The 27,346-nt window shown below is 40.3% G+C and overlaps 1 protein-coding gene across 1 annotated transcript in view; it reads right to left on the bottom strand.

Annotated features, from left to right (window-relative positions):
* Positions 1,355-27,346, bottom strand: part of ALPK1 (alpha kinase 1) — a 126,782-nt gene continuing 100,790 nt past the window's right edge. Inside the window, 10 exon segments of the mRNA XM_003129245.6 lie at positions 1,355-2,026; positions 3,409-3,595; positions 5,420-5,582; positions 13,329-13,482; positions 16,499-17,194; positions 17,197-18,622; positions 19,381-19,485; positions 21,297-21,392; positions 24,903-24,979; positions 25,733-25,819. Coding sequence (XP_003129293.5) covers positions 1,827-2,026; positions 3,409-3,595; positions 5,420-5,582; positions 13,329-13,482; positions 16,499-17,194; positions 17,197-18,622; positions 19,381-19,485; positions 21,297-21,392; positions 24,903-24,979; positions 25,733-25,819 — 3,191 coding nt within the window. The 3' untranslated portion in view covers positions 1,355-1,826.

Below are 27,346 nucleotides of genomic sequence, written 5' to 3' on the forward strand. Positions count from 1 at the left end.
TTGATTTATTGTCCCACTTTTAGTGATGACTGAGGTGTAGGGAGCATTATCCTGATTCCTCCAATATAAAGTTTCCCCATCAGCTATTCTCCTAGTAGTCTTAGTAGCTATCTATGATTTTTGCCCAAGGCCATTGTTTTATTAAGGGATGCAATATGATGATTTCCTAGTTCTATCATTCCTTCTGTATTTGTTAGGTAGAATTCTTCTCAATGGTCTACAGGAAAAAATACCTGTCTTTCGATTCATATATATTACTACCACCCTCACAACATTTCTGATACCAAATGTGTCATATTCCCCCCCCACCACCAGCCAATTCTCTGACACCAGTTGGATGTCCTATGATTCAATTCCATTCTGACACTATCTACCTGCAATTAAGATCAGATCCCATAGATCAGGGGATCAGTCACACAAGACTGGTCCTACTTCAGATGTCAATTCCAAGTCCCATGTTATCACCTGTGCTTCTGACTGAATGGCTATAAATTATGGTTCCCATGATCCTCCTTGGGTTGGATAATACTTTTTTTTTTTTTTTGGCTTTTTGGGACTGCACCCACAGCATATGGAGGTTCCCAGGCTAGGGGTCGAATTGGAGCTACAGCTGCCAGCCTGCGCCACAGCCACTTGGGATCTGAGCCGAGTCTGTGACCTACACCACAGCTCATGGCAATGCCGGATCCTTAACCCACTGAGCAAGGCAAGGAATCAAACCTGCATTCTCATGGATGCTAGTCAGATTCGTTAACCACTGAGCCATGACAGGAACTCCTGGATAATATTCTAGAATGGCTCACAGAACTCAGGGAAATACTGACAGTTATCAGTTTGTTATATGAGGTTACGATGAAGGATAGAGATGAGCATCCAGACAGAAGTAACATCCAGACAGGGTAAGGTAAGGGAGGGAAGAGGCACCGATACAGAGCTTCCACGGCCTCTTTTGGGGTGCCGCCCTCCCAGGACCTCCATGTACTCAGTATCCCAGAAGCTCTCCAAGCTCCGTACTTACGGAATTTTTATGGAGGCTTCATTATGTAGGCACACTCGGTCATTAACTCAATCTCCAGCCCTTCTTCCTGTCTCTGGGGGAAGCAGCAGATCTCTATGGTCTGTGGTGGCCATCAAAATGCACCATTCTTTCCTCATATCTCTACCAAGTATGAATGCACCAGAAGAAAATATAGGAGGATTAAAAATAAAGAAATCCAGAGTACGGAAAAGCCACATGTGACATGTAACTTTGAAGCCATAAAATAAAAACTGATGAATTCAACTATATAAAACAAATTCCGCATGGAAAAAGGTTTCATACAAGTCAAAAGATAAAAAAAACACACACTGGAACTCATATCACAAAGGTCTGAATTCTTTAATATATGTGAAGAACTCCTAAATCAGTAAGAAAAAATACCAATAGTATCAGTCTTGATGGATAGTGACAAAACGCTCCAAAATCTAAATGGTTTCACCCAGAAAAGTTTATGTCTTATATGTGCTTTGTGTTCATCATGGGTCAGTTGGGTCTCTTTCCCACGTTTTCCTCATTGTAGGACTTATGCTGATGAGCAGCTGTCTCTTGATGTATTTCTGGTAATTGCACAGAAGGAAAGAGACTCTGGAGGGTGTTACACTGGCAACTGAACATGGGCCTGAAAGTGATACTCATCAATTCCTCTCAACAGATCACTGGCCAGAACCAGTCCCAGCCCCACCTAAACCCGACGGGACCAGGCTGTGCCGTAATCCATGGGCCTGGAAGGAGAGGAGTGCCTGGCACTGGTGGGCAGCACTAAGTCGTCCTTACCACTCCAGATTGTCTATGGCTTATTTGGCTTCTCAGTTGAAGGTCTTGTCAAAGAAAGACGATGGCATATTTCATTACATTCCACATGCTGGTTATTAAAAAAGTAAAATATTCCTCTCTTTCCAAAATTGGTAGTGACATCTTTCTGATCAACTGAGTGAATCTGGGGATCTGTGAGGTAGATGAGACCTTTTCCATTACCAGTCACCCAGCCTAAAAAAGAAATCAACATGTCTGGGAATTAAATCCTCTGCAAATATAAGCAAAGTGCTTTATATATATACACTTTAAGAACTGGGTCATCCTGTGGTTTATGATTACTGTATTTCTGTTAAGGGATTCAGTGTTGCATATTCCAATTATTGGCTTAAGAAGAAGAATTGGGAGTTCTCGTTGCAGTGCATCAGGTTAAGAACCTGACATAATGTCCATGAAGATGCAGGTTTGATCCCTGACTTCTCTCTGTGGGCTAAGGATCTGGCATTGCCACAAGCTGCACACAGGTTGCAGATGGGGCTCGGATCCAGTGGTGCTATGGCTGTGGCACAGGCCAGCAGCTGCAGCTCTGATTCGAGCCCTAGCCTGGGAACTTCCATTTGCTGCAGGTGGGGTTGTAAAAAGAAAAAAAAAATAAAAAGAATAACTGAACATTGAGTAGCTAAATTTGCCAAATATGATATACCCAAATCACCAAATTTCAAGGAATTAGAGAGCAATAACATGCATTTAGTATAATTACTAAATAACAATATTTTTCATGATTCAGAAGTTTCTTTAATGTCTTATTCATTTATGTATTCCTCTGTTCATTTAACAAATATTTATTGAGTGTATATACTGTACAAAGCACTATTTTGGGCGCTGAAGATGTAGCAGTGAACAGCCTAGCAAAAAAAAAAAATCTCTGTACTCATTGATGTAACATTCTTGTGAAGGGGACAGATTGATAAACAATATGCATAAGTATCATTTATAATATGAAAGATGATAAATGCCATGGAAGGGGGATAGAAAAGATCTTGGAGGATGCTCATAGAATCATTACTAGAAATAATTATAATAAAACTCACTTATCATTTAAATGAAGTATAGAATAATGGATAGTAATTCCGATAACTAAAACAAACTGAAACAAAATTTAAAAAAATTTTTTAAATTAAAATGTTAATACAGATTTTAAAGGAAGTCAGATTTAAGTACACACAACTTTCTGTTCCCTAATGATTCAAATTATGAAACTCAATATCACACCTGAAATAAAGGTAAAGGGCTGGCGGAAAGAAAGTGTGGAAAGATTAAAATATGCAATCAAATCTATTTGAATGAAATTTAAAAAAAGGTTTCTCTAGAATTAAGCCCAATAGAATGTGAGCCAAATCTTCTCACTAATTATTTGACACCTTAGACACTTGTAGAAGCTTTATACATTTTTTTTCAGGCATCATTTGCTACCTAACAGCAACACTGAGTAATTCTAAATAGTAGTCTAGGCACTGAACAATCTATTAAATAATGATTGGTAGAACCAATTACAAAATCTCACATTTACGTATAAATAATACTAAAAATAAAAGGTGATTTTGAGTTTCACATACCTTGTAAATCGACCACAACATCTCTATGATTGGAAAACTCATAAGAAAAGTGGCCATAAGCCAAGCCATATTCTGTGGCTTTGTACTCTGTTTTCACCACTTTTGTGTTATTTGATAACTTTACAAATTCTCCCAGTATGTAAGGTTCCACACTGATGCATCCTTTTATTGTCTTGCCCTCTAAAATCTGAAAAACCAGAAACAGGAGACGGTATAACATAATGGTGAAGCTGTGGGCTTTGAGATCAGTAGATCTTGTGTTGAACCTGGGCTTTGCCATTTAGCTTTGTAAATTCTCTAGATTTCAGTTTCCTTAGTTGTAAAGTGGGTGTAATAATAGCTACCTTACAGGACTATTAAAAGGATTGTGGTTCAGTGGGTTAAGAACCTGACATAGTGTCCATGAGGATACGGGTTCGATCCCCAGCCTCGCTCACTGGGTTAAGGGTCTGGGATGCGGTGTAGGTCGCAGATGCTGCTAAGAACCTGCGTTGCTGTGGATTGTAAAAGATGATGCATGTAAAGTGCTTAACATGCATGTGGCATATAATAGAAGCTAAAATTTTTACTCTTTTTTAGTTAAAGTGTGCACATAAAAATTAGGCCATGAGGGCACATGGGTAGATTATGCACTGGAACTCTGGGCTGGATTATCAGCTTAAGCATTTCTATACAACACGATCTACTTTGTAGAATTGTTTCAAAGGTTAGAGTTAATGTTCATTTGTTAAATGCTCGGCATAGTGCTTCACATAAAGAAAGTGAAAAATAGAAGAGAGCTATTACTAAATAAGTAATAAAACATGAGTCTAAAAATATCTCTGGCCAAAGTAAAAAAAAATCTCTTAAGTGTGAATGAGCTAAATCCAACATCTTTGGGAAAGCAAGGTATTCTTTTTTTTTTTTAATTTAACTTTACTGATGTATAGTTGACTTGCAATGTTGTATTAGTTTCAGGTGTACAGTAACGTCAATCAGTCATCCATATAAATACATCCATTCTTTTTTCCCATATAGGTTATTACACCATCTTGAGGACATTTTCTTGTGCTATGCAGTAATTCTTGTTGAAACAGCATATTCTTAATCCAAAGAAAAGTCAGTGGGGATGGTTGCCTTTACATATTTAAATAGATAGCCTAGTGAAGACAGATGGGTCTCATGATCCCAGAAGGCAGAGCTATAATCCAGGCAGAAATTAGAAGACAAATTTGGGGCAACTTTCTTTCTTTTTTTTTTTTTTTTTTTGTCTTTCTAGGGCTGCACCCATGGCATATGGAGGTCCCCAGGCTAGGGGTCTAATCAAAGCTATAGCCACCAGCCTACACCACAGCCACAGCAACGTGGGAATCCAAGCCTCGACTGAGACCTACACCACAGCTCACGTCAATGTTGGATCCTTAACCCACTGAGTGAGGCCAGGGATCGAACCTGAAACCTCATGGTTCCTAGTCGGATTTGTTAACCACTGAGCCACGATGGGAACTCCTGGGCAACTTTCTAACAATTAGAATTATTTGAAGATAAAAAAACAATTAACTGTTTTTTTTTCATACTGAATGTGTTTACGCTACGGCTTAGTTATCAGTTGATTCCAAGGGGTGGGGTGGGGTTCAATGGATATAAACCAGGATCTATATATCATGTTGAGAGAATAGTTGATATTAGATATGACCTTTAGGGTCCTTCCCTCTCTCTAAAAGTACAAAGACCACACACACAGGGAAAGTATGCTAAAAATGCTAACCTGACCTTGTGGAACCAGATACTGGGATCAATAGATTTCTAAGTGTGACCTGGAGGACCCAAATGATGCTTTCAGGGTACAGAGGTCATATTTCCTACATATCTTATAAGCAGAAGCAGCTGATGAAGGAGGCTGGTAACTAAGCTTATTGAATTTTACCTGAAAGATGGTGGAGGTAGATGAATGGGAGGTTGGCAATAGAAAACTAACCTAATATATATTTATGGACCTATTTAATCAAACCTTTGATTTCTTTAATCTTACCAGTAATATTGTAGATGGTATGTAGAATATCTGTGTATGAATCTTTTGCTCATAAAGTCTCTTGTTAAATTCTGTCACATAGTGCTGTGCTGTCATCTGCCTCTCCACATCGATGAAGTGGTGCCAGAGCCCCTTCTGCTCCTTATATTCTTTCCCAACATACCTAAGAATGGAGAAAGCCACACAAAGAAATGCAAAGTGACGCTACTATAGAGTGAGGTGCAAAAATGCTTGAAAGATGTTACCCTTTCTCTGTCGTAGACAGCATTAATTATCTTATCTTGCGACTCAAATAATTTTGTAACAGTCACCTGAACAATGGAACACTATTCATTCTAGCTGACTGAAGGTTAATTTATGTGTCATTTTTTTAATTACTCAAATGAATTTATCACATCTGTAGTTGTATAATGATCATAACAATCTGATTTCACAGGATTTCTATCCCACAGTCCAAGCACATCCCCCACCCCCCAAACTGTCTCCTCCAGAGACCATAAGTTTTTCAATGTCTGTGGTCAGTATCTGTTCTCCAAAGAAGTTCATTGTGTCCTTTTTCAGATTCCATATGTCAGTGAAAACATTTGATGTTGGTGTCTCATTGTATGGCTGACTTCACTTAGCATGATCGTTTCTAGGTCCATCCATGTTGCAAAAAATGCTGGTATTTCGTTCTTTTAATGGCTAAGTAATATCCATTGTGTATATATACCACATCTTCTTGATCTACTCCTCTGTCGATGGACATTTAGGTTGTTTCCATGTCCTGGCTATTGTAAATAGTGCTACAATGAACATCGAGTACATGTGTCTTTGCAAGTCATGGATTTCTCTGGATAGATGCCCAGGAGTGGGATTGCTGGATTAAATGGTAGTTCTATGTTTAGTTTTCTGAGGCATCTCCACACTGTTTTCCACAGTGGTTGCACCCATTTACAATCCCACCACCAGTGTATGAGGGTTCCCTTTGCTTCACACCCTCTCTAGCACTTATTGTTTGTAGACTTTTGGATGATGGCCATTCTGGCTGGTGTAAGGTGGTACCTCAGAGTGGTTTTGATTTGCATTTCTCTAAATAATGAGTGATGTTGAACATGTTTTCATGTGTTTTTTTGGCCATCTGTATGTCTTCTTTGGAGAACTGTCTGTTTAGATCTTCTGCCCATTTTGTGATGGGGTTGTTTGTTTTTTTGGTATGGAGCTGTAGAAGGTGTTTATAAATTTTGGAGATGAATCCCTTGCAAAGATTTTCTCCCATTCTGTGGGCTGTCTTTTCATTTTGTTTAGGGTTTCTTTTGCTGTGCAGAAACTTTGAAGTTTGATTAGGTCCCATTTATTTATTTTTGTTTTTGTTGTCATGCTCTGAGAGGTGGATCTGAGAAGATGTTGCTGTCATTTATGTCAGAGAGTGTTTGGCCTATGTTTTCCTCTAAGAGCTTTATAGTGTCTGGTCTTATATCTAGGTCTTTAATCCATTTGGAGTTTATTTTTGTGTATGGTGTTAGGGAGTATTCTGATTTCATTCTTTTCCATGTGGCTGTCCAGTTTTCCCAGCACCACTTATTGAACAAGCTGTCCTTTCTTCATTATATGTTCTTGCCTCCTTTGTCATAGATTAGTTGGCTGTAGGCACGTGGGTTTAATTCTGGGCTTTCTATCCTGTTCCACTGATCTATATTTCTGCTTTGTGCCAGTACCATATGGTTTTGATGATTGTTGCTTTGTAGTATAGTCTGAAGTCCAGGAGCCTGATTCCTCCAGCTCCGTTTTTCTTTTTCAGGATGTCTTTGGCTCTTCTGGGTCTTTTGCGCTTAACAAATGTTCAAATACTTTGTTTGAGTTCTGTGAAAAATGTCCTTGGTAATTTGATAGGGATTGCATTGAATCTGTAGATTGCCTTAGGTAGTATAGTCATTTTGATAATATTAACTCTTCCAATACCAAAGCATGGTATATCTTTCCATCTATTTGTGTCATCTTTGATTTCTTTCATCAGTGGCTTATAGTTTTCAGAATACAGGTCTTTTGTCGCTTTAGGTAGGTTTACTCCTAGGTATTTTATTCTTTTGGATGTGATGGTAAGTGGGATTGCTTCCCTAATTTCTCTTTCTGCTCTTTCATTGTTAGTGTATAGAAATGCTGTTGATTTCTGTGTATTATTTTGTATCTGCAACTTTGCCAAATTCGTGGATGAGCTCTAACAGTTTTCTGGTAGAGTCTTTAGAATTCTCTAGGTATAGTATCATGTCATCTGCAAATAGGAATAGTTTTACTTCTTCCTTTCCAATTTGGATTCCTTTTATTTCTTTTACTTCTCTGACGGCTGTGGCCAGGACTTCCAAAACTATGTTGAAGAGTAGTGGCAAGAGCATACATCCTTGTCTTGTTCCTGATCTCAGTGGGAATTCTTTCAGCTTTTCACCATTGAGAATGATGTTCGCTGTGGGGTTGTCGTATATGGCCTTTATCATGTTGAGGTAGCTTCCTGTTATGCCCACTTTCTGAAGGGTTTTTAATCAGAAATGGGTGTTGGATTTTGTCAAAGGCTTTTTCCGCATCTATTGAGAGGATCATATGGTTTTTATTCTTCAGTTTGTTAACGTGGTGTATCACACTGACGGATTTGTGTATATTGAAGAACTCTTGCATCCCTGGGATAAATCTCACTTGATCATGATGTACAGTCCTTTTAATGTATTGTTGGATGCGGTTTGCTAGTATTTTGTTGAGGATTTTTGCATCGATGTTCATCAGTGAAATTGGTCTGTAATTTTCTTTTTTTGTGGAATCTTTGTCTGGTTTTAGTACCAGGGTGATGGTGGCCTCATAGAATGAGCTTTGGAGTATCCCTTCTCTGCAATCTTTTGAAATAGTTTCAGAAGGAGAGGTGTTAGCTCTTCTCTAAATGTTTGATAGAATTCACCTGTGAAGCCATCTGGTCCTGGACTTTTGTTTGTTGGAAGTTTTTTAATCATAGTTTCAATTTCAGTTCTTGTGATTGGTCCATTCATCTTTTCTGTTTCTTCTTGGTTTAGTCTTGGAAGATTGTATTTTTCTAAGAATTTATCCATTTCTTCTAGGTTTTCCATTTTATTGGCATATAGTTGCAATAGTAGTCTCTTATGATCCTTTGTATTTCTGTGATGTCGTTGTTACTTCTCCTTCTTCATTTCTAATTTTATTGATTTGAGTCCTCTCTCTTTTTTGCTTGATAAGTCTGGCTAGGGGGTTATCAATTTTGTTGATCTTTTCAAAGAACCAGCTTTTCGTTTCATTGAGCTTTTCTATGGTTTTCTTTGTTTCTATTTCATTGATTTCTGCTCTGATCTTTATGATTTCTTTCCTTCTACTAACTTTAGGTCTTGTCTGTTCTCTCTCGAGCTGCTTTAGATGTAAAGTTGGCTTGTTTATTTGAGCTTTTTCTTATTTCCTGAGGTGGCTTGTGTTGCTATAAACTTTCCTCTTAGAATGGCTTTTGCTGCATCCTGTAGGTTTTGGAGTGTCGTATCTTTGTTGTCATTTGCTTCTAGGTATTTTTTAATTCCTCTTTGATTTCTTCAGTGATCATTGGTCTTAATCCCGTCTCCATGAGTATAACTCTTAAATGTTTCTTGGAGTTAGGTGTCAGTAAATACAGAAAAACAAATGTGAAATATTTGAGAATAAATATTTCAGTGACAGGGAGTTCCTTCTTGGCTCAGTGGTTAACAAACCTGACGAGGATTCATGAGGATGCAGGTTCAATCCCTGGCCTTGCTCAGTGGGCCAAGAATCCCGTGGTGCCGTGAGCTGTGGTATAGGTCATAGACTCGGCTCGGATCCCCTTTATGTGTCATTTTGATTTGGCCACAGGGTACCCAGATATTTGGTCGAACATTATTCTGGGTGTTTCTGTGGGCATGTGTCTGGATGTGTTCAATATTTAAACTAATGGACTGAGTAGAGCAGATCTCCCTCCCTAGTGTGGGTGAGTCTTGTGCAATCAGTTGAAGGGCCAAATGGAACAAAAGGCTGAACTTCTTTCAAGTAAAGAATTTTTCTTGCCTGACTGCCTTTGAGCTGGGACATTGGTTTTTTTCCTGCTTTTGGACTTGAGCTGAAACATCATCTCCTCCTGGGTCTTGAAGCCTGCCGGCCTTTGGATGAGAACAACACCATCAGCTCTCTTGGGTCTCCAGCTTGCCAGCTGCAGATGCTGAGACTTGTCAGCCTCCATAATTATGCGAGTTAATTCTTAATAATAAATCTCTGGTTATATGTACATACATCCTACTGGTTCTATTTTTCTGGAGAATCCTAACATACTGACTCAGGATGATACTGTTATAAAGGGAAAATGTCCACTTTACGTAGCAGTTCACCAGACTTCTTTGGTAAGTTAAGGGAACCAGCTCGGATACTGGAAAGTGCATGATTCTGGAACTAGATCTTTTACCAACTGCAGCATGACCTTATACAGGTCAATTATCAATCTGAAGCCTTCCTCTATCCCTTCCTTTTATGATTACTTCATCTCTACTAAATTTGTTTTCAAATTTTGGCACCTATTATACGCACAACATTGTGCTGGTTCTGATTGTTTTAAAGAAAGTGAGAGACATGATTTGTACAGTTCAACAGCTTATGTATAGCTAGAGACAGAGGACACAGATAGTAAATGATTATGTTGAAAGGAGTGAAACAGCAAGTACTACGTTTTACTGTATTTATGTTTGCTATAAACTGGGGTGAATTTCTGAGTGATTCACACATCCAGAATGACCACCAAAAATCAAAGGGAATTATTAGAGTCATAGACTTCAACCAGAGTCAATTCTCTGTAGAAGTTACTTTTTTTTTCCTTTCTGGCTGCACCTACAGCATGCAGAAATTCCAGGGCCAGGGACTGAACCCATGCCACAGCAGTGACCTGAGCCAGAGCAGCGACAATGCTGGATCCTGAACTTGCGGTGCCACCTGGGAACACCTCTCTCCAGAAATTTCTGAGTCCAAAGTGATAACAGAATCCAAGCTGGCTGCAGTTTTGGCCGTTCGGTTTCCTGAGAATCAGAAAGGCAATCTGATGGTGGAGGCTGCAGAGCAGCACACATGGCAACAGAAGGCAGCCTGCAGAGGGGGGGTTGTCATAACAGGGGCATTCTGCTAGTGCTTCAGGCATTTCTGGTATGGAGACACCTCTGCGCCTGCAGAGGCTTTGGACAGGCTTAGAACTGTGGGCAAACTCTGTGATGCTGGCACTGGAGCATTTCCTGAACATTCGGCCAAAGGACCTCCAGCCCAACATAGAGAAGCATCAGTCTGGGAACAGAGACCCATTCCTTCTGGTATCTTAGACCATTTTTGAGGGGATCATTCTTCTTTAGTAAAGATTTGTTAGCAGTAAACTCTCTCTTTTTTTTGCTTTTAAGACTGTTTCTTTGTCCTTGGTGTTCTGAAGTTTGTCACATACTGGAAGTAGACTTATGTTGCCTGTCTGCCTTCTTTCTTTGCTTCCTTTTTCTTTCCTTCTAGTTTCTTTTTTCTGCCCCTTTTTATTCTACTTGGGATTCATTGTGATTCTTGTATTTGAAGATGAATGTATTTTGGCAGTTCTGAAAAACTGTCAGAAATTATCTATTGAAACAGTTAATTCTTTTCTATTTGCTCTGTTATCTTTTTCTGATCAGGTGTATGTTGGACCTTTTCACTCCATCTTCCTTGTCTCTTCTTCTCTCTTTTATTGCCCATCTCAGATCCTCCGATGATATATCCTGGTGTCTTAATTGCTTAGAACAATGATAACAAAGTGCCACAAACTAGGTGGCTTAAACAAGAGAAACAGATTCCCTCACAGTTCTAGAGTCTCTAAGTCTGAGATGAAGGTGTCAGCAGAGCGATGCTCTCTTTGAAGGCACTAGGAAGGGTCTTTTCCAGGCTTCTCTCCTAGCTTCTGATAGTTCCTGCTTTGTGGCAGCATTAACGACAATTTTCACATGCATCTTGTGTGTGTGTCTATCTCCAAATTTCCTCTTTTCATAAAGATACCAGTCATAGTGGATTATGGGCTTACCTTACTCCAATATGATCTCTTCTTAATTAATTCTGCAATGACTCCATTTCTAAAGATCACGGTCTGAGGTGCTTGGGGTTATAACTTCAACTTGAATTTGGGGTGGGGGACACAATTATACCCATAACCCCTGGCTCCACCACTTTGATGTGTGAAGCGGGGGAGGTTTCTTAACATCTCTTGGTTTCAGTTCCCTCATCTGTAAAATGGGGATAATAATAATATCTACCTCATAGGGTTTTGTAAGGATTAATTAAATTACTACATAAATGACTTAAAATAGGGCTTGTCGCAGAGTAAGAAATTTACGTTTACTATTATTATTATCAACAACATTTTCAAGAAATGTACTTCGACTATTTAAGAGTTACCCAATTTCTCTCTTTTTCCTCGTCCTTTTTATTACTTACATTTTTTTGGAACAAGAACAAGGTCTACTTTAAATTAAAAATCTTGCCTTGTAGGCCCTTTAAAATACACATATGGGAGTTCCCGTTGTGGTGCAGCAGAAACGAATCTGACTAGGAACCATGAGGTTGCGGGTTCGATCCATGGCCTCGCTCAGTGGGTTAAGGATCTGGCATTGCTATGAGCTGTGGTGTAGGTTGCAGACGCGGCTTGGATCTGGAGTTGCTGTGGCTGTGGCACAGGCTGGCAGCTACAGCTCTGATTAGATCCCTAGCCTGGGAACCTCCATATGCCATGGGTACGGTCCTTAAAAAATAAAATGAAATAAAATAAAATACACATATGGTGTAAAATTAGGCCTTAAACCCAATGAGAACCACTTATGATCACTAATTTTCTGGTGAGTTTTTGCTTAAAGTGGTCATCAGAAATCAAGGCCCAACAAAAAACTTTCCAGGTTATTTGCCTCAGTGGAGTGAGATTTTTTTTTTTTTTAAAGTAACCTTTTTTGAGGATGTAGCCATTCCTGAGTCCATGCTTTATATCGATGGTCTCTAATCTAAACTCATTCTCTTCCAGTTTTGTCACTGGCTGCTTCCTTACCCCTCCCCGGCCTAAAACTTTTATGGAAGGTGTCTTAAGAATTCAGTATTCACTCACATCCTGGATATGCTTCATCCCTGGCCTCAGATTTTTCTGCCTTTTTACAGGCTTGCCCATTTATTCCAAAGTGTGGCTGTCATAGTTTAGCCTTTTTTTTTTTCCTCCTTTCTCATTTTAGGGCTGCACCTGCGGCACGTGGAAGTTCCCAGGCTAGTAAATGGAGCTACCGCCGCCAGCCTACGCCACAGCCACAACAATGTGGGATCTGAGCCGTGTCTGCAACCTACACCACAGCTCACGGCAATGCCGGACCCTTAATCCACTGAGCAAGGCCAGGGATTGAACCTGCATCCTCATGGATGCTAGTGGTTCATTAACCATTGAGCCACGACAGGAACGCCAGTTTAGCCTTTTTTTTGGCCGGCATTTTTAATGAGAATGTTTAAGACTCTCTGGCTTGTCGTGTGGCCAAGAAGTCTATTTTTCTTATCTGTATTGATGCTCCCTGGTGGGTTGAAAATCATGTATATAAAACACTCAGTCTAGGAGTTCCCTTGTGGCTCAGTGGGTTGAGGACCCAGTGTTGTTACTGTTGGTGTAGGTTTGTTCCCTGGCCTGGGAAATTCCACATGCTGTGAGTGTGGCCAAGCAAACAAACAAATCCAGTCCAATGGCTGAGGTGATGTGGGTAACTGTTATGAATTAACTAATGAGGAGGAAAAAGGAGTTGAATTCTGAAAATAAACTTTTTAGCCATTTTTTCCCAGCCTTTCAAAATCTTATAGTACTTCACAGAAGGGGAAAATTAGCCCATTTTACATGAGTAAAATAGATACTTTTAAGCAATACCTCCCCAGAGTTTCTTCTTGGTGAAGATGATGAACCCAAAATGCATTTCTTTGTCTGCCTTTCTTCTTCACATTCAGATAATCCCCCAAATACACCACAGTTTCCTGGGCTGTCCACAGTCCAGATTTCTTGGAATATTTTAACAAAAGAGCATCTGGAAAAAGAAGATGAATATTATTTTTCAAAAAGATCTTACAATTTAAGCATAAAATTGAAGTAACACAGTTCCCAATCCAGCTCATTTGAAATCTTCAACTTTTTAATGTATTTTCTCAAATTTTATCCTCTTCTATGACTTTTTACTGAAAGGTTACTCAAGTACAAGAAAAAGACAAATCTTGAGAAATCACAGTGAAGAACAGCCTTTGGTTCACAAAATCTCTTCTTTTTGATGGCAAGATATTAAAGCCAGGGCTTCTGTATGAAAGTAATGGAAAATAAAAGGGCTTTTTAAACAGCAAAACCCCAGAGACCATCTTGGAATAAGGGATATGTATGTGCATCTTCTAATTATCTGGGGAACCTCAAACAATAGAGGCTGTGACGTATGTCTGATTACACAGATAGAAAGAAATTGAATAATTTTACCCTAGAGATTCCTGGCAACTCCAGGGATCCTAGATTACACATGAAAGCAAATTCTATTTTTCTCTTACATATTTTAAGTTGGGAAAGTCCAAGAATTACTGAGAAAATACAGTTACTGTACAAAGATGTGAACTCAAATGAAACAGGAAAAGATAAGAGGAAAAGATAAGGGTTGCTCCTACCTTAAAGAAAGGAAGACCAGTGCTAGCAAGAAAGCATCTCTTCTTTTTAGGAGGAAGACCAACATGAACCCTCACGGGGAAACATTTTGGGATCCAAGTTAAAATGAAGTGAATGAGGACCACCTGTGTCTAGGTTGTGATAACAAGTGCCTACGTTGTGAGTCTGTTACGAGTCCTGTTAGGAGACTTGGGAGAGAAAATACTTAAAGTGAGATAAACCCACAGGTCTGGGTTCAGGGGAGGGAGATGACAGGGGTTGGGGGTCATGGTGATCAGGGTTGGGTGACTCAATCAGAGAAGCTGGGGAAGGAAATGGAAGGGGAATTGCTTGCACACACAAGTAGAAAGAGCAGTGAACTGATGGCAGAAGCAAGGAGAGAATGCATAACTTGGTCAGTTTCTACAACTTTGGGCCTTGCTTCCTCCGATGTGTTTTTTTCGCCCATAAATTGACACACAAAGACAATAAAGAGCTACCTAACTCTCAGAAACGTGATTGTGAAACTGCACAATCTCACGGTAAGGAGGGAAACCCTCATAGTATTAGAAAGTGTGCTTCCTTTGGCAACAACCTGATCTGTCGGTGGCAGGCAAAACATTGAAGTGCTCTGGAGCAGAAGTTCTTAACGTTGGCTTTACCCAAGTCACTGGAGAGCTCTTAAAAATATGAATGCCTGGATCCACACCACAGACCCATCAGACTGGAATCTCTGGGGTGAGGCACTGGAAGTTTTCGAAAGCTAAAATGCCCCTCAAGGGATTCTCATGTGGTACCAGTGGTGAGAACTACTAATTTAGTATACAGCATTTAGCAATCCACAGTTTGTTTCCTCTGAAATGCATTTTTTTTGAAATAGTTTTTTTCTCATTCAAGTAATTCTTCAGTACTGTGGAGGGTATTATAATGTGATCCTCTGGGCTAAGAGAATATATTTTTGGTCTTCTTTCCAGCTTCTCCAACCTTTTTTTTTTTTTTTTTTTTTTTTTTTTTGCTTTTTAGGGTGGCACCTGGGCATATGGAGGTTCCCAGGCTAGGGGTTGAATTGGAGCTACAGCTGCTGGCCTATATGGCACACTCACAGCAACACAGGATCTGAGCTGCATCTGTGACCTACACCACAGTTCACAGCAATGCCGGATCCTTAACCCACTGAGCAAGGCCAGGGACTGAAACTGCAACTTCATGGTTCCTAGCAGATTTGTTGTCACTGCGCCACAACGGGAACTCCCATCCAGCTTCTCCGTCACTTCTAAACCGTGTTAGACACGCTGACTTATGAGTGGCCCCAGCCCAGACTCCCTGCTATGGGAAGAGACCTTGGACTGTTCCTTAAGCAGGGACAGCTGCTCATTGCAACAGTGGGCACCTGATCAATCCCTTGGCTAGCAAGAAACCACTGGCATGAAAATCTCTGCCCACTGGAAGGATGTGCAACTGGGTCAAACTCTATCCCACAAGGATCTGAATGAGAATAATAGAGAAAAGTCAGTGGGTAGGTAATAAGAAGATAGATGCTGCATTTATGTAGCATCTGGAGCTTTTTTTTTTAAAAGATTTTAATTTTTTTTGTCTTTTTGCCTTTTCTAGGGCCGCTTCTGAGGCATATGGAGGTTCCCAGGCTAGGGGTCAAATCGGAGCTGTAGCCACCAGCCTATGCCAGAGCCACAGCAACGTGGGATCCGAGCCGCATCTGGGACCCACACCACAGCTCACGGCAATGCCGGATCCTTAACCCATTGAGCAAGGCCAGGGATCGAACCCGCAACCTCATGGTTCCTAGTCGGATTCGTTAACCACTGTGCCATGATGGGAACTCCAAGATTTTAATTTTTTAAATGATAGTAGATTTACAATTTCTGTAAATTTCTGCTGTACAGCAAAGTAACCCAGCCATATATATACACACACACACACACATTATTTTTGTTACATTATCCTTCATCGTGTTCCATCACAAGTGACCAGATATAGTTCCCTATGCTATAGAGCAGGATCTCATTGCTCATCCACTCCAAATGCAATAGTTTGCATCTACTAACCCCACTCCCAGTCTATCCCACTCCCTCCCCCTCCCCTTTGGCAACCACAAAGTCTGTTCCCGGAGCTGTTTTAAATCCTCACTGATGACTGCTCCTGAGTCCTGTAAGATTCTCCTTTACTGCCTGGTGTGTCTTTAGAGCAAACCTGACCCAACGCATGAGGTGGCTTGAGTGAGCCTCTATTCTCTGCAAACTTTAGAGTCCATCACACAAAGAGTAAAGGAGGCTCCTGATCTACCATTTCTCTATATATTCACAAGCATATCAAGGTGCTAGATCTTTCATGAGCTTTAAGTGATCTGTATAACAAGAGCTGCAGAGGGCCCCAACATACAGAGATGTGTACTGAAATGTACTTACTTTGTGCTCCGTGGAGTTGACTAGACTTAAAAACTCCAGTATTCTCCAGCCTCTGGAACAGCCAATCATGCCTCACCCCTGCCAAGAGTTTTTCAAAGTCATCAGGCTTCAGGGTGCGAGCCTCAAGGATCTCCTGCCTCATCATTCCTGGTAATGAAACAAAAGAACTTCCACTGGAATTCAGAAAGGACCATGGGTTTTCACCCTCAGAAGAACCACTGGAAATTGCAGGTGATTTCGACCACCATGCCAAGGATGAGCTGGAGCTCTGGCTGCAGTTTAGCAGCTTTCCAGGTTCATCTGCTTCCTCTGTGGTAGTGCAGTCCTTGATGAGGACAGGGGTGAAAATGTTACAGCTTCCCGAGGAACTGGGGCTCTCGGCCTCCTGGCCACACAGCTGCCCCAAAGCACATGGTCTATGAGAGCCCCATGTGCTAGTGGTGTGAACGTCCTTGATGTCCAGCTGTTGGCTCTCCTCATCGACTGTGGAGGCATCAGGGTCAATGTCCCACTCTTTGACTGAATGACTGCTTTTTCTTGAGTCAGGATTTTGAACAGGGCAATGAGGGGCAAACGAATTATGTGTTATCATGAAACGTTTGCCCAAAGAATCATCCATGGCCATGTGGAAGTCTACAGGCATGTCTTCTGTTCTTTCTGCCGTTTCTCCTTCTGGGTCAACCCAGCACAGGCTATGTTAAATGCAGGGCCTGTGTCTTCTTTGATTTCCTCTCTCTTCTCTTCTTCATGCCTATTTTTGGCATCACAGCCAATTTCTGGAAACTTATCAATTATTTCAAAGGTTTCTTCTTCTTGGATCGAAGGATATGTGGCCATATCCTTGGGCCAACCAGAGACAGAAGACCAAGAAGCAGAACCAAATGAGGGTCTGGGATGAGCAGAAGTGTTTCCAGACCCCATAGTTTTGACTTTCTGAATACTTTCTGGAGCTCCTTTTAACAACCCTCCTCCGGAGACCAACAATGGGCCTGTTGTGTTACGAGGAGAAAAGGTTGTCAAGGGTATGTCTTTGTGGAGTTGGCTTTGAGAACTGTCATCCTTGGACACCTGGAGAGAGAGACCCTGGAGCTCTGAAGACAATGGATGTACAGCTCTGCTTTCCTCATCAATCTCTAGCTCTTCCGACAGGGCAGTAGAACACCGAGTGTCCACAAGATGCTCTTTCTTGCTCGTCTCTCTTTTGGCTGACCTATCATCACCATGATAATTCAATTCTTCCCAGCTTGTAGATGAACTAAATGCTGATAACTTGCTCCAAGAACTGGAGCTCTGGCTGTCACTCAGAGACTTGTTCAAGATAGCTCCCGCTCCATGACTGTGGTCTGGTGACTCGGCCTCAGTCTCTGCATCTTCATCCAAAGAGACTCGAAATGCATCAGAATGGGCCCAGTTCCTCTTTCCTACCCTCCTGAGTTTCTCCAGACCACTCTTAGCCATTTGGGAGGAAGATACTACCATGCCTTTTTTGGAATGTGGTTTGTCTTCAATAATACTCACAGTATCTATGTTTTTTGTTTCTGTTTTTAGATCGGTGATACAGACTCCTGTTTTGGTATCTTTCTGTTTATTTTTGTTGTATCCACAAGTGCTTTCAAATATTTCACACACCGAAGTGTGGTGCTGTGAATAGGTTTCAAGAAGTTTTTGGAAATCTATTTGTCCATGCATGATGAGTTTCTCCAACCCACACTTGAAACCCTCTGGAACATAAGACTTATCGTCTAACTTAAAGAAGCTTTGAACTTGTAAATGTTCCTTCACCCGGCTGATAACAGACATGATTTCCTGAGAGACAGCTTCTCTTTCCTGACTTTTGGAGGAAGTACTGAAAGTGTACAGCTTTCCCATCGCTTCACTACAGAGCTGACTGGCTGCAAGGACCGTCTCCTTCTCCCCATAAAGTCTTTGGTGCACTGTGGTGAGACCGAAAGCAGCTTTGAGAAAACTATGGAGTTCCTGTTTTCCAGTAACTGGTTCATCACATTTCTTGGTGAGGAGACCAATTTCAAAGGCTTCTTTGGCTTCACACAGATACAAATTTTTCATTCCTGGAGGACAGTCATTAGAACTACTATAGGACAACAGGCATGTGCCACGAATATTCTGGGGAAAATACCAAACGCAAAATCAGACACTAAATTAGAAGCTAGAGGTGAATCAGAAAAAACATTTCATTCCTGGAGGACATTAGGAATATCATTTTAAAAAATAAGCGTGTTCCATGGGCATTCTAAAAAAAAAAAAAATACACATTGAGTCAAGGACCTGAGGTCTTTTTGATGACTCAAGAGAAGGGACTATGATATATGCAACTGGTTGCATGAAGGGGTAAGAATTAGTTTTAGCTACCATCCTACTGCAGCCCTGACACTTTTTGATCAAAGATGGTAAGATTTGTTGTTGCTACTGTTAGTTTTTAGCAAACATGGGATGTGGATCTGATAATTTTACTACATACAAACACATCGTTTATGCACTAACAGTCAAAACATTAGTGGCTTCCAAACCCCTCTGTACATGTGAATCACCTGGGCAGTATTTCATAATGGAAGATTTCTGGGTACGAATCCCAGGGATTTTATGAATCTAAGGTAGAGCCCAGGAATATACAGTTTGAACAGGTTTTAGGTAATTCTTTTGTGCTTGGGAACCGTTCTTCTAGAGCAGGTATCATATCCTCCAGCTGCATGAACTTAGCTCCCACCAGGATGTCCCCAATCTGACTGGCAAAACCTTTCCATACGTGAAGTCTGATCACAATTACCTAAGATACACAAATCTATTTTAAGGTTGCATCCTTCCCTCCCACTGGTTAGGTCTATCCCCGGGCAGAGGAGCAGCGAGGGCTGCACTCTGTTTACCATAGCTGTGAGCACGAAGAGTGGCGTGTAAGAAGTGAAGGCAGCAGCCAGCTTGCAGGCTTCCGCGGCTGACAGCAAATGGTGGTCAGACTCCTTCAGCAAGCCCTGTGAGAAAACAGGAGGCCAAGTGTACTGATGACAATTATTTCTCCATTAGCCAAAGCAGGCTTGAAAATTCCTTTGCTTTTCTTCAAGATTCTGAGGGATGCCCTGTGCCTCATCACAACTATTCTGAACAGTGCCAACAAAGAGCAAGTGGGTCAAAAGACCCCAGGGCACTGAAATGTCCTTTCCCCCACACCATCCATTCCCACTCTTTCCACAGAGGAAGTCTAGCATGTGCAAACATTCACAATACCTGCCTATGCAAAGCTATTCACATAAGGTTTTTTTTTTTTTTTTAGGATTGTGCAGCTCTTTGTTCACAGAACTCTGTACATTTTGCAGTCAGGTTCACCGATGATTTTTGCATTTTTCATGGCAAAGAACCCTTTAATATATGATTTCACAGCAATTAAGAGTCATTCATTCTAGAAATATGCACTGAGTATCTCCAAGGGCCAGCCACTGTTCTAGCCATGAAGAAGAGAGCACACAGTGAACCTACAAAGAGCTTGTTTTCTGCTGAGGGGAGAAGATCATTCAATACACAAAACATGTAAAATGGATAGTATCTGAGATGGTGGTAAGTGTTCCAGAGAAAAATAAGGTAGGAAGGGGTCAAGGAGGTTCGGGGTGGAAGGACAGTTTGCAATGTTAAACATCATCAGAGGCAATTTCACTGAACAAGGGACTTAACCTTTTCCTGTGTTTGGTTTGTCTGACAGCAAAAGCAGTATTTTGCTAAGATTCAGATTGCCAGCAGCAAGCTAGATGTGCTCTTATGCTGCACTAATTAAGTACAGTTACTACTGTTGCTTTGGTATTTTTAAAAAAGGCAATATTGATACTATTAAAAATCTCAAATTGCAGTACAGTCAGGAGAGCAGTCAATGTCTGTACAAAGGCGCTGGACTGCTGAGAGACCTGGCTTCTGCTTCCAGTTCTCTTGCTCACTCATTGTACAAACTGCAGAGGTCACTTAGTTTCTCTGGACCTTAGTTTATTTTTCTTTAAAATGGGAGTGATACATTTTGCTCTATCTACATCATAGGTAGTAGATGTGATATATGTGGATCATATACATCTATATACACACTTTTGGAGTCATAAGGCAATATGTAAATATTCATAATCATTATTATTATAGATAAGGCCTGGACAGGTGACTGATGCTCTGATTTGAACAGATGGTAATTAAAGTTTTAAAATGTTACACCTTTACTTGGTCACTGAGAGAGCCCAAGTGTGAAAATTGAATTTTGTGATAATTTGAAGGAAATCATGGGGTTCAAAGCATTTATCAATTTGATTTCATTTATTCATTCACTCCTACATCAGTCACTTTTTTCAGTACCCTCTATAAGTCTGGTCTGTGGTAGGTGCTGGGATAGTAAAGTTAAACAGGACACTGGAGGAACTGTCCCTAGTTCCTACTTTACTCAAACAGAGGAAACACTGTGCTCTCTGATTCCTGGAGAGAGAATTAATTAAGCATCAAAAATAACACTGGCAGGAGTTCCCATTGTGGCTCATTGGGTTAAAGACCCAGTGTAGTCTCTGTGAGGATGTGGCTTCAATTCCTGGCTTCATTCAGTGGGTTAAGGATCTGGCATTGCTGAAAGCTGTGATGTAGGTCACATATGCAGCTTAATTCCCTGTTGCCATGTCTGTAGCATAGGCCACAGTGTAGCTCTGATTCGACCCCTAGCCCAGGAACTTCCATATGCTGCACATTCGGTCATAAAAAGAAAAAAAGTGTTACAGTTTTGTAGGTGATACCACGCTGCACCATGATTTTGATAAGTGACAATTACCAAGTTAATTTCAGGATTGTTTTTAAACTTTTCATAATCTTTCTTGCTCATGGAAACAAAGATATCTGCCAATATACCTAGTGATGTGGAAATGCCCTGTAAAAAAAATAAAAAACACAGATTAGGAACTCACAGTTGATTGCTGCTCTAATCTCAAGGCTTAGAGTTAATGATTAGCCTCCATATGAATTACTACTACTTATTATTATTATTGTTACTGTTATTATGGCCCCATAGATACATCTCAACTGGATGCCACTGGGCTTGTAAGACCATTGTACTGAGGACATGGGCATAACGTATATTCAGCTATTTCTTAGTTGGGCTTCATTGGACTGTCAACACTAACTTGTCCATAGTGCTAGGCGTGAAGAAGTGGCCCAAGCAAGAGTCCCCACACCCTACTCCATTTGTGTTGTTAAAAGGATCGTAGGCAGCAGCACTGTTGACACAGCTCAGGTAAATGTATAACCCAATGCTTTAGTTAAGGAGGAGAATATTCTCACAGAGTCACAGAGAATGAAAACATCAAGTAAACACTGCTTCTCAATTTCTTGAATCAAGACGTTATGTGAACAGTTAAACAAAGTCTTTTCCCACTCAGCTCAAGAAGGTGATTTTACATATAGGTAACTTGACCATCTCAATTTTGCTGAGGAATCAGGTAAAGGATAAATACATAATCAAACAGAAATAAATGGATTGGTAGAAATAAATATACAAATAGAGAGTTAAAATATGTATAGAAACACTCAATATATACCAGGGGTCTAGCTGTGAGTGGGAACAAGAAAGACACAGATGGAAGTTACCAAATGATCCTGGTCTTATGCCCATGTCGAATCACAGATGTGAAAATCTTCAGCAAAATACTAGCAAACCGCATCCAACAATACATTAAAAGGGCTGTACATCATGATCAAGTGGGATTTATCCCAGGGATGCAAGGGTTCTTCAATATACACAAATCCATCAGAGTGATACACCACATTAACAAACTGAAGAATAAAAACCATATATACGATCCTCTCAATAGACGCAGAAAAAGCCTTTGACAAAATCCAACACCCATTTCTGATTAAAAACCCTTCAGAAAGTGGGCATAGAGGAACCTACCTCAACATAATAAAGGCCATATATGACAACCCCACAGCGAACATCATTCTCAATGGTGAAAAGCTGAAAGAATTCCCACTGAGATCAGGAACAAGACAAGGATGTCCGCTCTCACCACTACTCTTCAACATAGTTTTGGAAGTCCTGGCCACAGCAATCAGAGAAGTAAAAGAAATAAAAGGAATCCAAATTGGAAAGGAAGAAGTAAAACTATTCCTATTTGCAGATGACATGATACATACCTAGAGAATCTAAGACTCTACCAGAAAACTGTTAGAGCCCATCCATGAATTTGGCAAAGTCGCAGGATGCAAAATCAATACACAGAAATCGACAGCATTTCTATACACTAACAATGAAAGAGCAGAAAGAGAAATTAGGGAAGCAATCCCACTTACCATCACATCCAAAAGAATAAAATACCTAGCAGTAAACCTACCTAAAGAAACAAAAGACCTGTATTCTGAACACTATGAGACACTGATGAAAGAAATCAAAGATGACACAAATAGATGGAAAGATATACCATGCTTTGGTATTGGAAGAGTTAATATTATCAAAATGACTATACTACCTAAGGCAATCTACAGATTCAATGCAATCCCTATCAAACTACCAAGGACATTTTTCACAGAACTCAAACAAAATATTTGAACATTTGTTTGGAAGCGCAAAAGACCCAGAAGAGCCAAAGACATCCTGAAAAAGAAAAACGGAGCTGGAGGAATCAGGATCCTGGACTTCAGACTATACTACAAAGCAACAATCATCAAAACCATATGGTACTGGCACAAAGCAGAAATATAGATCAGTGGAACAGGATAGAAAGCCCAGAATTAAACCCACATGCCTACAGCAACTAATCTATGACAAAGGAGGCAAGAACATACAATGAAGAAAAGACAACCTATTCAATAAGTGGTGCTGGGAAAACTGGACAGCCACACGTAAAAGAATGAAATCAGAACATTCCCTAACACCATACACAAAAATAAACTCCAAATGGATTAAAGACCTAGATATAAGACCAGGAATTCCTGTCGTGGCTCAGTGGTTAACAAATCCAACTAGGAACCATGAGGTTGTGGGTTTGATCCCTGGCCTTGCTCAGTGGGTTAAGGATCCAGCATTGCCATGAGCTGTGGTGTAGGTTGCAGACTCGGCTCAGATCCCGCATTGCTGTGGCTCTGGCGTAGGCTGGTGGCTATAGCTCCATTCGACCCCTAGCCTGGGAACCTCCATATGCCACGGGAGTGGCCCAAAAAAATGGCAAAAAGACAAAAAAAAAAAAAAAAAAAAAAAACCTAGATATAAGACCAGACACTATAAAACTCTTAGCGGAAAACATAGGCCAAACTCTCTGACATAAACGACAGCAACATCTTCTCAGATCACCTCTTAGAGTCATGACAGTAAAAACAAAAATAACAAGTGGGACTTAATTAAACATAAAAGTTTATGCACAGCAAAAGAAACCCTAAACAAAATGAAAAGACAACCCACAGAATGGGAGAAAATCTTTGCAAGTGAATGATTGACAAGGGGTTAATCTCCAAAATTTATAAACACCTCCGACTGCTCAATACCAAAAAAACAACCCCATCAAAAATGGGCAGAAGATCTAAACAGACAGTTCTCCAAAGAAGACATACAGATGGCCAAAAAACACATGAAAACATGTTCAACATCACTCATTATTTAGAGAAATGCAAATCAAAACCACTATGAGGTACCACCTTACACCAGCCAGAATGGCCATCATCCAAAAGTCTACAAACAGTAAGTGCTAGAGAGGGTGTGGAGCAAAGGGAACCCTCATACACTGGTGGTGGGATTGTAAATTGGTGCAACCACTGTGGAAAGCAGTATGGAGATATCTCAGAAAACTAAACATACAACTACCATTTAATCCAACAATCCCACTCCTGGGCATCTATCCAGAGAAAACCATGACTTGCAAAGACACATGTACTACAATGTTCATTGTAGCACTATTTCAATAGCCAGACATGGAAACAACCTAAATGTCCCTTGACAGAGAAGTGGGTGAAGTAGATGTGGTATATATACACAATGGAATATTACTCAGCCATTAAAAGGAATGAAATACCAGCATTTTTTGCAACATGGATGGACCTAGAAACGATCATGCTAAGTGAAGTCAGCCAGACAATGAGAAACCAACATCAAATGTTACCACTGACATATGGAATCTGAAAAAGGACACAATGAACTTCTTTGCAGACTTTGAAAAACGTATGGTTTCCAAAGAGACAGTTTGGGGCGGGGGGATGTGCTGGGGGTGTGGGATGGAAACCCTATAAAATTGGATTGTGATGATCATTGTATAACTATAAATGTAATAAATTCATTGAGTAATAAAAAATAAAAATAGGACCAATAAAATTGATAAATGTAAACTAATTATGGCATAAGGAAATAATTTTCCAAAGACAAATATAGGAAACAAGAAAATAAGCACAAGACAACCTTTTTATCTGGCTGAGGAAGTGTCAGATATCCTATGATTGATGCCCATATTAACTCTGCTGCTTCGTACCACATCCCTGAAAAAGAAGGGAAATGGGACAAGCTGCCAGTATTGTGCTCTTGTGTCAGAAAGTACTTTTAAAAACTAATACAGAAAAAGATTTGTTAGATTTTGTTAAGAAAATTCATGACTAGATTAGATAGACAGCAATCAGTAGATAGCAATCTGCTGGAAAAACATTAATCTGTTTTTATATAGATACTTTTTCCTTTTCACAGGGGAACAGTAGAATCATAATATATTACATGTATACATATATATATTAATACATAACAAATAACTCCACTATTTATAAGACAATTTCTATGCTCCGTTAAAAATTTTCAAATACATTAGTTTGCATTTTAAAGTATAATTAGGGCACTATAAACTTTGCTTGTAAAACTCAGGAATACCCTCCAAGGAACAACAAATGGGTAAGGTGTTAGGGTGGGTTTAGAATAAGGTGTCACTATATCACTTGGAACCCTGCCGAGCTGAGAGCCAGATGCCAGAAATAATACAGAGAACTCTGCCGTTACGGTCACAATATACAACCATAAATTTCTTTAACAAAACTCAATGGAAAAATATTTTGTTTTGTTAATAACAAAATATTTTATCTTGTTCATAACACTCCTGGCATCTTAAATGTCATTCTCGATGAGGAAATCAAGGGTAGTGAGGAACAACTATATCAACTAGAAACAATGAGAAAAGTCTGCAGTAAAATCTGGTAGCAAGACTTGGTTAAATGAGCCTTGGCAGAGCAAGTGCTTGACGACCATACCCAGCTTCTGCAGAATCTGTCCTCTGATCTGGATGCAGACCGACTGTACGAGGACCTTGTCACTTTCATTTCTGTACAGCCAGGTACCTACAATAAAAGGGGGAAAAAGAAAAGCATTTTTGGCCTTTAATTATTAAAAAGATAGTCTGCTGAAAAAAAATTTTTTTCATAGAAGACTTCATGAACACATAGGATGCAGATCTGGGAGACAATCTCTTCTCCGTATTTAGAATAAGATCCCAACTCCTTGCTTTGGAACTTCACAAGGCTTCACAGGAACTGACCCACAAGGCTTCACAGGAACTGACTCCTGCCTGGTCTCCACCTCTCCCCCCTACCAGCTGGGCTCTGCCATGCAGCTTCATCTGTGTGCCTTATAACAGCAGCCGTCTCTTGCTTCATGGTATCTGCACTTGCCATTCTCTTTACCTGGGATCCACCTCCCTCTGGCTCCTACTTCAGGGTTCATCCTCAATGGTACTGCCTCCAAGGCTTCCCCAGGTTAATTAACTATTGGAAATGTCTGAAAGTTTCAAGGAGCTTGGGATCCTATATCCAATGATATTATATCCTTATATCCAAGCATATTGAGCTTAAAAGTACTGGGAATTGTGTTGAACTTATTGGGAACTTGTTGACTTAAGTACCCAGAAATTCAGATAAGATATCTGAGGTTAAATTATTTATTACCTACCTAGTAGGACTTGCTTCTTTTTATGTATGATCAAATATCAAAAGAAATCCATTTCAAACAAAATTTTTGGGGGGTCTTTTTGTCTTTTTAGGGCCACACCTGCAGCCTATGGAAGTTCCCAGGCCGGGGGTCAAATCAGAGCTGCAGCTGCCAGCCTGCACTATAGCCACAGAAACACAGGATCTGAGCCATGTCTGCGACCTACACCACAGCTCATGGCAATGCTGGAGCCTTAACCCACTGAGCAAGGTCAGGGATCAAACCCTCATCCTCACGAATGCTAGTCAGGTTCACCATGAAGGGAATTCCCAAAATCTTTTTATTAAAGATTCTCAGTAGCAAAATAAAATCTATTTTCCAAGCCATTTAAACATAAAGCCATAAGCGTATTCTTCTGAATTGTCAACTTCCATTGCTAGACATTTCTAGGAAGATATACAGATGCCGACAAGCACATGAAAAAATGCTCGACATCACTGATTAGTAGAGAAATGCAAATCAAAACTACCATGAGGTACCACCTCACACCAGTCAGAATGGCCACAAATAACAAATGCTGGAGGGGGTGTGGAGAAAAGGGAACCTTCCTGCACTGTTGGTGGGAACGTAAATTGGTACAACCACAATGGAGAACAGTACGGAGGTACCTTAGAAAACTATGCATAGAACTACCATATGAACCAGCAATCCCACTCTTGGGCATATATCCGGACAAAACTTTCCTTGAAAAAGACACATGCACCTGCATGTTCATTGCAACACTATTCACAATAGCCAAAACATGGAAACAACCTAAATGTCCATCGACAGATGATTGGATTAAGATGTCGTATGGAGTTCCTGTCGTGGCACAGTGGTTAACGAATCCGACTAGGAACCATGAGGTTGCGGGTTCGATCCCTGGCCTTGCTCAGTGGGTT

Source organism: Sus scrofa, chromosome 8 (assembly GCF_000003025.6).
Source record: "Sus scrofa isolate TJ Tabasco breed Duroc chromosome 8, Sscrofa11.1, whole genome shotgun sequence".
In the NCBI taxonomy this organism is placed as follows: Eukaryota; Metazoa; Chordata; class Mammalia; order Artiodactyla; family Suidae; genus Sus; species Sus scrofa.